At 45.9% G+C, this 14065-nt stretch overlaps 1 protein-coding gene across 1 annotated transcript in view; it reads left to right on the forward strand.

Moving 5' to 3' along the window:
* The window catches only part of LOC308047465 (voltage-dependent N-type calcium channel subunit alpha-1B-like), a 270800-nt gene that overhangs the window by 241220 nt on the left and 15515 nt on the right, over window positions 1-14065 (forward strand). Inside the window, exon 38 of the mRNA XM_080355981.1 lies at window positions 4626-4722. Within this exon, the coding sequence (XP_080212107.1) occupies window positions 4626-4722 (97 nt within the window). The remainder of the gene's footprint in view (window positions 1-4625; window positions 4723-14065) is intronic.

The following is a 14065-nucleotide window of genomic DNA, read 5'->3' on the forward strand; positions in this document are numbered from 1 at the left end:
ACAAATCCTTTGCAAAGACCTGAGGGCACACACACATCAAAACTCCAGTTTTCAAGGTGCTGTCTCTCCTGTAGAAGGAGATGATGAGCCCCACTGCTTTGCAGATGACTCAGGTGCTGCAGACCCAGGTGTATCATCTGCTCTCACCCACCTGTGAGGCAGTGGGGACTGACCTGGTGTTTCTCAGCATTAGGGTGGTTTGCTGAAAATGTGATTTTTTAAAACAGACATTTCTCATCAAACCCGATATTTTGCTCTTGGAAGCCTCCTTGTAAAGACATCAAATTGGAGAGGGGAATTTTGTTCATATTTTAGCTTTTGGACTTGCAGCTGAAACATAAGACGTGCAAAATATAAGTAAGAAGAAAATGCGATAAGCCGAGCTCTGGAAGCATATCAGTTCTCAGGGAGCCTCTGATAATATTTTCCTGAAATATGAGTGTGCTAAAGGAGGAAATGGTTTTCTCCCAGCCAGACGGTGAGGTGTTTGGTTTTATGGTTTTATCTCTTTGGTTTTCGTTATTCAGGCTCTGGAGAAGGGGCACTGCTGGGGCCAACGTGAGTGCTGAAGCATTTTAAGGAATTTTTTAAAAATAAGGGGATAGCTTTGACCAGTGATCACTTGTAGACTGACTTCAATATATCGCTTGTCGAGGGTTTATGATTGCAGGGTGACAATAAAACCCTGGCAGATGTATTGTTAACCTCCTCTCCTCCCTCCCTTTCCCCCTTTTGTCCCTCCCTCTCCCCCTTCCCATTCAGGACAGGCCATTGGGAGGGAAAGAAGGACAGAGAGAAGAGAGTTGGAAAAATTAAAAATGTTTTACTAATGCTACTAATAAGAATAGAGAAAATAATACAAAATAATACAAAATATACAAAACCAATCTTGAAAGTCCCAGCAACTGCAGAGCCGGCAGCCGAAGTCCTGGACTGGACTCTGCAGCCAACCGGAGCTGGATTCAGTCTCTCTCTAGGCCTCAGTTCGCAGGGACGACTAGCAAGGTCCTCTCCTAATGTTTGCCATAAGGAAAAGGGAAAAAAAAGGATGAGATCCTCATGATCTCCCACTTTTATATGAAGTATTCACCTGAATGGAATGTTATGCACAGTTGGTCAGTTTCTTTGTTACCTGTTTCTTGTTGCCCCTCTCAGGAGATGCCCATCCATCCTTATCAATAACTTCCCATTCCATTGCTACGTTCACCAAAACATGTATCTGGTTCTCCAGGAAAATGCAGCTAATATGAAGCTTTAGCTGACAGGCAAATTCACTGAAAGAGAAACTTGTTTTTTAACAAAACCAGGACATCGCTTTTCTCCATTACCCAGAGAAAGCTACTGCACAACAGTCCTGCTTATTTTCATTTCTAGATGCTCCGAGATACAGGTCACAGCAATTTCCTTGATATTCTGCAGCTTTGGAATTTGCCTGATGGGAGACTGTTTCTTTTCATTTAAAGCTCTGCTGATTTCATATCCATTTTCCTCCCTACGAGCTGCTCTGCAATGAATCTCCTCTGTACTCGTAATGAAGCTGCCTCCAGCTCCTCCAATCTTTTCACTCTTTTGTTTCCCTTCAGTAGGGACAGATGCAGAAAGTGTTTGTATAATCAGCAGCTCAAACTCCCCACTAGGATGCAATTAAACTGCTTTAAAATCTCAGTTAAATTGATTTAGGCTAACTTTAAATGTAAACCTATTCCAAAATGCTTGCGTCTCTCTGAACTGTGTGTGATTTTAACTAGCTCAAAGCCACCCATACCACGAGCCTGCAAATATACAGCACATAGACTAGCAGCTTGTAATCTCCAAGCAGATTTTCATTACCACATGCTTTGTAACACAGACAAGTCCTTTGTGGGTATTTGGCAGGCAGTAAATAGCTTTTCTTTTTCCTTCCCTTTTTCAAATCCGGTCCTATCTCTTACCACTAGAAAATTCAATGAGACCCAAAACTTGGGGAGTGCCCCTTCTCCCCTTAAAAAATAATCTTGGCTCTGATTAGCGTCTGCGGGAGGAGTAACGCACCTGCAAGGGAAAAAATAGTATCAATGTGCTTTTTTAATGCTTATCTGTTCAGGAACTTTCCACCCGTAAGAGACGCAAACATTAAGTTTACAGAATGATTTGCTCGCTCTGTTAACTCTGAGCACAGAGGTTACGTTTGTGAGTCACTTGGGGCCCAAACCTTTTCACTTCTAGAGCTGTTAATACAGAATATGTCATATATTAAGATCCTAATTCTGTTTTTCTCTAATCTTATTCCCATTTTGCTCTGGTGTGAAGCTGTTGATGTTGGCAGAGTGACCAGGGGCAGAACTGTGAACCAAAGGACAGCCAAGACGTGATGCTCAAGGCTTGATCCTAAAACATGGGCACGTTCTGGATTTTCTGTGTGTGAATAGTCCCACTGAAATCACTTAGGTTTGCAGAAGTAGGACTAACATTTCCACAATTTAAAAGTAATCTGAAGTGCATTCACTTTTTAAGGCCAGAACAGATCTTTGATTATTTGGGCTGAACTCCTGTGAAGCTCTGGACATGGTATTTCACAATAGATACCCGTGGACTGAGCTTAATAATTTGGTTTTTAAGGAATGGCTCCCAGCAGTGCACCCCATTTTGATCCAGAGACAAAGGATCCAGTTCTTATTCAGCTGTTTGTTCCACTAGTTGCTCAAACTCATTGAAAGAAAACGTCGATCTAATTTTTGTTTCCCATGTCAGCCGTCTCCTTTTAGCATTTCAGCTCCCAGTATACGGATGTATAGGGGAATGATAAATAATCACCATCGCATGATTTGAAAGAAAGGCTTAGTGTTTGTCCACTTTCCGTAGCTTGACACCCTCGATGCAAGATGCTGCACGGCCAAAGAGTACAAGTATTGTTATACTTTTGTTATATAGATAATATTTTAAGCATAATGTGTGTGGCTGTTTCCAATGTCATCTTTGTTTCTGTTACAAAATCCAACTCACTCTAAAGTTTTGTGGGGAAAACCATTCAAAAGGAAGCAAAGCAAAGCAGCTAGCAGTTGTTGTTGTAGATGTGTGACACTCAGGAGGGGTAAGTATGTGGAAGTTGTTGGATTTAGAGCTGGCAGAAGCCTCAGACTCGGATAAAGAGAGAGCGAGAGAACTGGGACACACGCAGCGGTTTGGTCCAGGGCTGTGGTTAATGAGTGAAAACACTGAATTTAAGGATGAACAAGGAAAGAGAAGAAAATTGCATTTGTATCCACTGTTATTTTTTTCAAGATACGTAGAGTGAGTGCTTTAAGTCTTTTGTGTCCCCAGTGCACACTCCTTAGAGCTTCTGGAAACGCTGGTCCTGCCATCCCATTCCATCAGTTGCTCCCGGCAGCACCTTCAGTGGGCGGGAGTAGATGCAGGTGCTTCCAAACCAGAGCTTTTTTCACCACTTCCTGAGATAAAAAGGGTGCTGATAGAAAGGAAGAAAACTCAAAGAGATTTAAACAACCAGGGAAAGAATGCCTGTTTGTCATAATTTGCTGCCGTGACCTCCCGATGCAGTTTATCTGTTGGTTTTCAAGCCTTCCACGGACTCTCAGAGAGCTCGGAGAACTGCTGATTTATATTTTCTACACTCTGGTTTTACAAAACCATTCTAAAATGTCAGTAAACTTCTCAACTCAGTTAAACCAATATACTTTTTATAACCGCGATTAGGCCTGCAGCCAAGACTTGCACAGTTCCATTTGGTCTGTTTCTAAATTAATAGTTTTGAGTTGATTGCGAAGACTTTGAATAGACCTTAATTTTTCACGTCCAAAAAAGCAGTAATATTGAAGGAGACGTTCCAAAATATTCCAGCCTTCTTTATATAATGTACCAAAATAAACATAACGAAGCTCAATCATCTCATTTTTCTTTAGAGGTCACTTTGAAGTTCAGCGCAGCTCTTTTTGTACATGATTTGGTTACTTACAAAAGATTAAGAAATCTAATCCTGCTGTTAAATTAGCTGAAAATATTGTTGGGAGTTAATGAGGTTGACCATAAAGCTACCTCGAGGCGCCTAATTTCACCTCCTGGTAACGAAGGCTGGATTTTCCCGGTGCCGATGGCCAGGACAGCTCTCGAAATGGCAATTTCTGGACTTGCAGCTAATTATTTATTGTCTGTGCCACAAAGTACAGCTCTGCTGGAGTTACGTAGGTGGGAGCATTGGAAGGCAGAGGTGCCTGAGCTCTTTTTAACCAGCTCATTTGAATCTCAGGAATAATCCAGCAAATCGGCGATTTGTGTGCTGGGGGTCTGGTTTTGCTGGGCGGCTGCGGTTGCTGGGTAGGGGCTGTCTGGAGGCAAATGGGAATAAAACGTTAGTGATAAAGGTAACCAGATGCCATGTTTGGAAAGCCTGGCACATGGCACTGAAGGTTTAGCAGAAGAAAACCCAAGGATAGAGCTTTTTTTGAGCAGGTGGAAGTTCTCTCTCTCTCTCTCGGTCTGTGTTAAAGTGCCTCATTCATTGCAAACCCACTTGCTGTCAGACTAACTTTGCTTTTCAGCTCCTTTGGCCCTTCCAGCTTCTATTTGCCTGGGGAAAAACTGATTCCTCTCGGTTTTTGCTGTCATAACGTCTGATGTTTTCTTTCCAGTTGCCGGATTCATTATAAGGATATGTACAATTTGTTACGTGTAATTGCTCCACCCCTGGGCTTAGGAAAGAAGTGCCCGCATAGGGTGGCATACAAGGTTTGGAACTTGAGAGGCTCCCTCCAGCATTTTCAGTTCTGGTTTTCTTTCTTTTGACTCCTCCCGAGTGCAAACGCAAATGGTGCGGGAAAGAAACCGTAATATAACTAACCCCTTGCCTGAAAAAGGAATGATTGACTGACTGCCTCCTTTTTCCTCCGTGCATCGCGTCCCCGTCTCCTCCCACACCCCAGCTGGCTGGAGACAGGCAGCTTTATGAGACAGTGAACCCTCCAGCTCCCATCCTGCCGGCTCGAGGTGGGAAGTGTTGGGAAGAGCAGCACAAGCATCATCTCAGCACTTTATATATGCAAATCGGAGAGAAATGTCAGCCCAAGATTTCCAGGGAATAGCAAGTCCGTTTTGTTTGGGCTCCTTAGGATTGTCGCTCCAGTTGAATGACCAATGTTTGAAGCTTTTCCTGAGCTGGAAAGAACATTTGATCTGGGCACTGGTTACCTGGGCAGCAGAGTGGGATGGGAGAGATGAAGGGATGAACTTTTCACAGTGCAACAGACAGAGGTTGCTTGGGGAGCAACCTGAGATCCTGAGCTATGATGGCCATCTAGTGCAACCTCCTGCCCCATGGCCCAGGAGAAGTACACTGTGCTTGGGAGCCGGGGGGGCAGATTAGGACAGATCTGGCCAAGAAATCAGCCCAGGATGGCACTGGGCTTAGTGGGGTCCCAGTTACAGGCTGGGTTTTCTTCTAGCCGCTGCATGAAGAGGAGAAGGAGAGGATGAAGGAGGGACAAGGGGAAGCAGCAGCATGGAGTTGCCATGGCTTTTCTCTTTGACTCCAGTCCAGGTGTTTTTGACACCTGGTTGGGCGTTAAGAGTTAAAGAGTGTTGCAGAGGAGGCATAAGATCCTGTACCTGTAGCCAGGGAGCAGGGGCAGAAGAGAGAGGCCAGGGAGAAGCTATTGGCTGTAATTACAACTGGTGTCTCTCAGCAGCCTCTAAATTAGCTCAAGGCTATAAAAACCTGGGTGGTATTTTAACTGCATTAGTTACCAAGGACAGGAATAGATGTTTTTGGCTGGGTAAGTTCTCTCTTCCACCCACCCTCTCCTGCATCAATGCCTCACAAATTGAGACCCGTGTCAGGGCTGGTGTGCGGCTGCTGGAGCTGTCCTGATGGAGAAAGGGGTTTTACTTGACTGCTTAGGTCTCAGTTTCCCTCCTAGTATAGTGGAGATGCTAATATTGTCCTGCTTTTCCAGGGGTTAAACATTAATTACTAACAGGCCACAGTATACTCAGGTCTCCTCAGGTGACTGGTAGCACTGATTTGCACAGTATAATTAGCAGGCAGCTCACTCGGAAAACAGAATGAGATTGTCACCGTCATGTTCCCAGTTTCAGTAGTCAGAAAAGGGCAAAGCAGGAGAATTCCTTGTGGTTTCTGCATCCCTTGTTTTTCAGAGCAGGATTTTCTTTGTCCCCAGTGTGCTCTGAAGGTAGATGCCATCAGTATGGGCTGTTCTAAGGGCTGTTTCCCAAATCGCTGCAATTCCCAGTTCCCTCTAACATGTAGGACAGCCAGCTGCCCTCAGAGACAGCCAGGTGACATTGGCTTGATGAAGGAAGGACCTCATCAAATGTAAGGGAGAAACAGATGCCCCCTTCCACCACCTGCTTGCAAATCGAGTGCTGGGCTCTGATTTTGTTAAACCTGGATTCAAGCTGGCTGAGGTTTTGCAGAATTGCACCCTCAGCTTGGAGTCAGAGCAGTCCCAAACACACTAGGACTGGCTTTTTGCTTCTCTCACAGCCCGTAGGCTGAGCTGCAAACCCAACTCTTTATTCACTGTGGGAAAGCTGAATACTTTTTCGAAGCCCCGTCTCTCCCTGTCCCATAACTCTGCCTACCAGCCCTCCCTGGCATGGTGAAACAGCCCCTCCATCGACTGGTTTGGGGGGGCGAGAAGGGGCAGCGTCCCTCCGCCCCCGCAAAGAGCAAGCAGAACCCGAGCCCCCCACACCCCTCACCCCGGCAGGGACATCAGTGGTTCCCCGCAGGGACCCGGGGGCAGCTCTGGATGTCCCAGAGGATGCGTTGGGTGTTGGAACAGCAACGGCAGCCGAGAAACCTTCCTCTTCCCCCACCTCTTCCTTTTGCTTTCCTGAGAAATCTGATTAACCGGATCTCTGTTTTCTTGTCTGCTTCCCCTCTTCTCTCCTCCTTTTCCTTTGCTCCCTTGTGTTGCCCTTTTCCCCATCCCCTTCCTCTTTGATTTTTTGCCCCCTCCCACCCGGTCTGGTTTGATTTCTGTGTTCTCTTGCTTTTGCCTCCCTCCCTTTGGTTCCCAGCGGGCGCATCAGTTACACAGACATGTATGAGATGCTGAGACACATGTCCCCACCTCTAGGCCTTGGGAAGAAATGCCCGGCTCGCGTTGCCTATAAGGTAGACCAACCCCCTATAGAAACTCCTGCCAAACCACCAGCTTTTTGTGCCGTGGCTGAAGCGAGCGCTGGTTTTCTGTGACTTTAGTGTTGTTCTCCTGGACTTTTCTGGTGCTTTCTCTGCTTTCCAAGCAGATTGGATTTTGAATCTTCTGCTTTTCTTTTTTATAACCTTTTTTTGGTCTTTGAAACTATGGCACGTCAGTTTGTCTTTCTAACTATGTCTCCGCTATCTCTATCAATGTTTCTATCTCTCCTCTCTCATTCTGCTTCCATTCAGGCTAATTTGTGGAAGGAGGGTGCTAATGAGCAAATTACCCCACCAGTATGATCTCCATTTATCTTCCTACAGCTCTTTGACTATCCCTTTCACTAGCCCTTCAGTAGTATGCTGTTTTTTCCCCCCTCTCTTAATTAGATCAGAGTAATTAGAGTAGGCAGTACTGTGGGAGGTTGCAAGCTATTAAACAGAGGCAACACCAGAAGGGCTCCTTAAGCACCCTCATGAAAGAAATTATTTTAACCGAAAACATTTAAGACAGTAAGATGAAGAAATCACTCAAACTTATTGTTTATTGTGAAAAACTTTGCAATTGAGCCACAAAAACGTGTTGTATCCGAAAGGCTGCCAGCTGCTGCCTTTCAGACGCTGCCTGATGAATGCGGTGGAAACTCAGGGAGATGCGGAGTTAAATCACGGAGCAGACCCAGACTCCAGGGAAAGCCCATCTTGGTGCTTGGAAATTTGCATTTGCAGGGGCGATTCCTTGGAAGCTTTTAATATTCAACCTCATGGTTTTGGAGGGAAGAGGTTTCTCATAAGCATTTAGCACTGGTGTGATTGAACATCCATCAAACTCAACAGGGTTGGGTTTTTTTGCTGTTGGCCTCGTTGTACCCACCACCAAGCCTAATTATCACACTGTGCTTGGTGCAATGATGGATCCAGATCACAACATCCCCTCCAACAGTGCTTGTTCTTTCACTGAGGCCATGTGAAAACAAGATTTTGCAGAGAGACTCAAGCTAAACCCAAACCTAGGCCTTCCTTTGTGTAGGGCACTTAGAAGCAAGAAGAGCTTAAGATACAGATTCCTACAAGATCCATCCTCAGTTTGTTAGGATTTAAAATAAAAATTAAATGTATCCTCAAAGCTAGCCAGTTTGATCTCTTTTCTGTATTCCTTTTGATTTGTTTCTGGCCACTTTGGCAGCTGCTTTAAAAGAGCATCTTGGTTATGAGCAGTTTGTACCCACCATTCCCTAACTCAGCTTGAGAAACCCAACCACCTCCAAATGCCAACTCCCAGGTCTCAGCTGCTTCGGTTAGATGGGTGGATAGATAAACATTTATATGGAGATAGCAATTATCCACGGAAACCCAATGCTTTTAAAGCAATCAATGCCTCCTTTTAGCACCTCTGAGTTTCCACTGACTTCAAACGGAGCCGAGTCCCCGCGGAAAGGCCGGCAGGAGGTGTTGGCAGCCAGAGCTGCTCCGCGGTCACACCTGCGGACCAGAAACATAAAGCACTTTTTTTTAATCTTGTACAGTTAAAAAAGGAAGAAAATAAAAGGGGGAGAAAAAAGCTTATGTGTTAAAATAGACATTTTAAGCAAGCCTTTTGGCTGATTTTCTAGCGTGGTGTCTTCATGCCCCTATGCAGAGACACAGCAAATGTCCCTTCCCTGGTCTGTCTTCTCCCTGCAAGTTAGTTGGAATCTAGTTTAAGTCGTTTGCCTTTACAGAACAAATCCACAGAACATATATACATATGAATGATTTATTTTTAAAATACAGGCTCCTGATTTTTTTTTTTTAAAGACCTCTTTAATTTTTTACCCATCTACTAAGAAACCTCTAACAGGTGTCTGTTTATGGCTGAACCACAAGTAGAGATGGGTTCAAGTCAAACAGCTCCAGCCTGGGCTGAACATCACATTTCTCTGAGCTTGTAGGTGATCAGATTCATTTTCCACGTTATCAGCAAGCCCAAAACTACAGAAATACAGATTGAGACCAGATCTGAATTTTCCCCAGGCTGTAAGGCTGCAGCTTGGCCTGAGCCCCGCTCCAACTGCGGCTGCTGATAAATCTAAATGCTCGTGGGGACACAGGACCCATTTGTGCTCCCTCCCTCCTCCCCTGTGTGTGCAGCGCTAGGGACAGCACGTCCATGGGGACAGATCGGTGCTGAGCATCTCCTCACAGACAGCAGCTGCATGCGGGTCACAGCATCTGCTGGGTGTCCCCCCATCCCAGTGTCACTCTTGCTGTCCCCCCGCAGTTGATGGGACACTTGGGGAGGACAGTGCAGCCCCCCCAGCCTGAGCAGAGGAACAACGACCCCTCGTCCTGCAGCCGGGGCTCTGTCTCTGTTTCCGCTCTCTGCCTCTGAACCAAATACTTCTTTTAAAACGTCACTGTTCTGTCTGGCAAAAGGTCTTTTGCCCCATGCCCTTTTTCTTTCCATATACGTTTTTCCCAGTCCTTTCTGTTTTGTGTGTTTTTCCCTCTTTGTGTCGCCTTCTCAGTACGTGCACACTGTCGTTTCATTTGGAAGTTGCTCTCTTTGCAGCCTCCTCAGCTCCTGTCCTTCCTGTCTGCTGTTTTCTGCTTCCCCTCTCTCAACTCTTCTCCTTGCTCAGCATGACCAGCCTCTGCATTTGGGGCGCGTTGCTTGCTGCTCGCCTGGCGGTGCACGCGTGGGGTCCAGGAGAGCTCTGTCCTGCACTGGGGGGTGAGGAAAGGGGGTAAGAAATTAATCTTAAAACCACTTGTATCTAGGTTGATGAAAAGAGGGAAGAAAACCACTCTGACTTCGATTTGGTGTCTTGTTTGCTGGTCCATTTTCAGATGAGACTGGTGGTGTTTTTCCACTCTGTGGTCTATATTTTGTAGTGAAGGGTCCTGAGGTTTATATGCTATTCAGTAGTAGCAATAGAGCAGCAGCCAGCTTTGCCATCACCTGGAGTCAGTCCATCCTTTGCACACAGAGCTTTGGATGTGTCTTCAGAGCAAATGGCAGAAGGAGATGCCCGTGATGCTGCTAAATCCCTCTTTTTGGCAGTAAGATGCTGTTGAGATATCTTGGAGACATCTGCAAGAGTGGGCCTGAGGGTGTGATTCTTAGGAACAATATGATGCTAGGAGAGGTGATAACCCAAACCTTTCCCCTCTGCTCTCCAGAGTTATCTTTTTACCTTCTTCTCTGGGGACAGGAGAAGTCGGCATTACCAGCAGACACGTCTCCAGCTCTGTCCTAATTCCAGACAAAGCCCTGCTGGGATCTGCAGGGTGATGCTGGCAGCTAGAGGTGGCTCTTGACTTAATTTTGTGATTGTTAGTGCTGTCAAGCACGGTTTTGCACACTCTAATTCATTGCAGGGCTCAGGAGGGCTCTGGCTCTCCCTTTAGCACCTCCTGACATGGCCAAGATTCCTGGATACGTGGTGGGGCTGATCTTGGAGCTGGGCTGGCTCCCCATCCACACCAGGGCTGCACCTCACCTTGCCCATCACTGCTATGTGGATTTTAAAATCCAAATTAGGTCCCTGAAGGCTAAACAAGAGTTGGAATGGTCCATTTGCTATAGCTGCCCAGCCTTGGTTCCTCCTCTGCACGGAGATTGCTAGACAAGGAGCAAGATTGCACCTACTGCAGGTAGGATGGCAGGTCCAGGTGTGTGCCAGAGCCCACATTTTGGGGCACAAACGTGGCTCCTCTGCTGGCCAAGGGAGGGGGAAGGTCGTGGCCAACCTCTCTGAAGGCAACAAAAGAGTTAAATGAGAGTAGAATAATTACAACTAGGTCGGGGTGAATTATTCATATAATAGCAAATAATTTATTCACCCAACTCAGCCTCATTTCCCACAAGCAGTGCTCCACTGTCCTGGATTTATTCACGGTTGGGGATTATTCCCAGAGCAGTTGTTGTCCCAGGGGCTGCGCAGGAGCTGCTGATGGGGTGCTCTAAATAATTCACATCCACCGGGGTGACAGTTTTCCTGGCGTTCCTGGCATTCCTGGCTCCATCTGCTCCTCATCCTGCTAACGTTTGGACCAACAGCGAATAAAATCTACAGCGCAGATATTTCTGCTCAGCGCTCGCTTTCTGGGTCAGGCTGGGAACCAGCAGGAGACCTTTTATCCCGGCTTTTGACACCAGGATGGATTTTCCCCCAAGTTCCCTGCCTATTCGGACATTGTCCAAGAAGTTTCGAAGCAGAAGATCTGCAGAAACCAAATGCTGAAAGGGCATAAATTCTGCTTGACACAAAGATTTGCTTTCTCCTTAGCGATGTCTTTGTTATTTGCAATTGAATCGCTACTAGAAGCTGAGGGATGCCTGCACCCCTCCTGACCACACAAGTAACTGAAGCAAAAAGTGTTAACTAACCCCGGCTGTAATTGGTGACTACCTCGTTATCTGCACTGAGTTAATTAGGAGACTCTAGAGACAATATTGCAGCTCCTGCCTCTGGGGCCTTTTCCTGCAGAAACATTAACGAGCTCCCTTGGCCCTTGCTGGGGAGGGAGATGCCTCCAAATCAGCCTAATTAAAACCAAGGGCTGGAGGAGGGATCCCCCGGCGCTGTTGGGAATCAGGAGCGGGGACTCCATCTGCTGCTGGTGCTTCTCCTCAAACCCTCCCCAGGAAAACAGAGACGAAGGGAGGAAGAGGAGGATGAAGAGGAGCAGCACGGGGAGCCCTTTTTTGCCAGGTCTGAGAGCTCGAGAGGGATTTTTACCTTTATTTCCCTGCTCCTTAGTTATTATTCACCTGAATGCCCCTCATTTGGAATCGTCCCAGGGCACCCCAAGTGATGCTTTTTATTGGTGCAGGGAAGCGTTGGGTTCCCTGCCATCTGTATCGGCAGGCTCGTGTGTTTTCCATCTGGGGTTTAGAAAGATGGAAAATTATCCAAATTGGTTTTATTTTTTTTTTAATCAAATTTTTACATCATGTTCCAAAGCACAAGGAACTGCTAAGGAATGGCCTTGAAGTGCAAATCGAGCCAGAAGAAACAGTATAAATGGGGGAGATGTTAATTTTACTTTAAACTGTGTAAAGGCTAAACAAATGCTTGAGGGTTTTTTTAACCATGTTGTTGCCCATGCTGTATGAAAACATGGAGATTTTCTCTTATATCGTGATTAGGGATGTTCTTCACTAATTTTTCAATTAGCGGGTTTGGGTCAATCAGAATATTTGACTCTGATAAATTTTACCAGTTTCAATTGGATTCCACTTCCTATTAAATGGGTTGTAATGAAATGGAAGTTAATTAAAATATAGGTAATATTATAAAGTAGCCTTGAAAGGATTGAAATTTCTTGCTCTGCATATATTGGCAGGAGATTTTTTTTTACGTTAAAGTTGTTTTATAATATTAGAGGGGAAAAAGGAAGAATTCTTTTTCTTTGCCTTTTTAGTTGCATTTCCAGCACTAGGAAAATACACCAGGAATGTGCAGGAAGTTGAGGTGCTGAGTCCCTTCCTAGTTGGCTGTGCCAGTGTCCGGCCGCCTCCTCAGCTCCTCTGGGTGACAACGGCGTTGGGGACATAGCGTGAGCACGTCCCACCTCATCCCTCGCCTCCCACATGTGGCACTGGCAAAGCTGTTTTCAATCAATGAAAAATGAATCAATTCCTTTCTTCCAACTGCTGCTTGTTCAGCGGGAGCTCTCCCAGAAATGTGGTGTGTAGAATCATTTAGGTTGGAAGAGACTCTCAAGATCATTGAGTCCAACCATAACCTAGATCTAGTAGTAACCCATGCCCATAAGAACTTCATTTGTACATCTTTTGAAGATGTCCAGGGATGGTATCCATTTAAGCAGTATATTTTTTCAAGTCAGGGGCTTCCAAGAAAGTAGTTTTCACTGATATCCGGAGGGATCAAGGGTGGTTTGTAGCTGAGACTTGTTGGGCTGAGCTGCAGCAGGTTATAAGGCTCTTCTGACCCCTTTTATGGCTTTTTTTGCTAAGAAATGGGCAGCTGTTCTGCCCTGGTAGGTGCAACTTGCAGCCCACCTGCAGTTCAAGTGCTCCTCAGCTTGGCTACCTACAGCCCGTCCCAGGAGAGGATGGGGACATGCATCCCAGTTTGTCACCCTGATGAAAAGGAGAGAGTGAGACATCCCACCCAAGCCAGACCAAGCCTGTCCTCTCCTGATGGGACTGGAAGAGCAGCCATCCCCAGCTTGGGGCTGCGAGATAGGCAAGGAAGGACACAGCAATCTCATTTTCTGTTAGTTGGTGGTTTATCAGATTGGAAATTGTGATGACTTAAAGGTGTCTGGGTTGACTTGTTGGACCAGTTTGCATATTGGGATGGGAAAAATGCTGTAGACCAGGCAGTACAGACAGCAATGTGGTTTGGGGAGAGACTCTTCCATGGAGGCAGATGTTTGCAGCACTCCTACCCAGAACTTAAGCGTAGGTTTTGCTGAGCCAAGTGTGCAATTGCAAGTGTGTATCCCCTTGGGAAATTTCCTTCCTTCTAAGTCTTTTTAAAGAAGTTTTGCAGGAAGGACCTTCATACAGCATTGCAGCAGATACCTGTGATGTGGCCTGTGTTCAGCGTTCGTGTACTTTGGGAATTTGGTCTAGAAAGTCAGCTGAGGGACCCGGGATGTCTCAGTCACCAGAAGTATTTTGGCACTGTTTTTTGTGAGGATAGAGCTCTCCTGGGGAATTATTTCTCATCTGCTTGTTCTTCACTTCCATGCATCTTTCTCTCTCCATCCCTTAACTCTCTCCCACTGAACTGGGATTCAGTGGGACCCTGTGAGTGGTAACTGGGCTCTATTTGACATAATACTTGTGTTGCAACGTTTTGTGTGCTGAGGGCAAAAGTCTGAATTAAAATGCTGTTTCGTTTGATAAAAGTGAACAGAAAATATTGTTGTAGTGTTGCCAGCATTTGA

The sequence above is a fragment of the Nesoenas mayeri genome (genome assembly GCF_963082525.1).
Source record: "Nesoenas mayeri genome assembly, chromosome: 18".
Taxonomy (NCBI): domain Eukaryota; kingdom Metazoa; phylum Chordata; class Aves; order Columbiformes; family Columbidae; genus Nesoenas; species Nesoenas mayeri.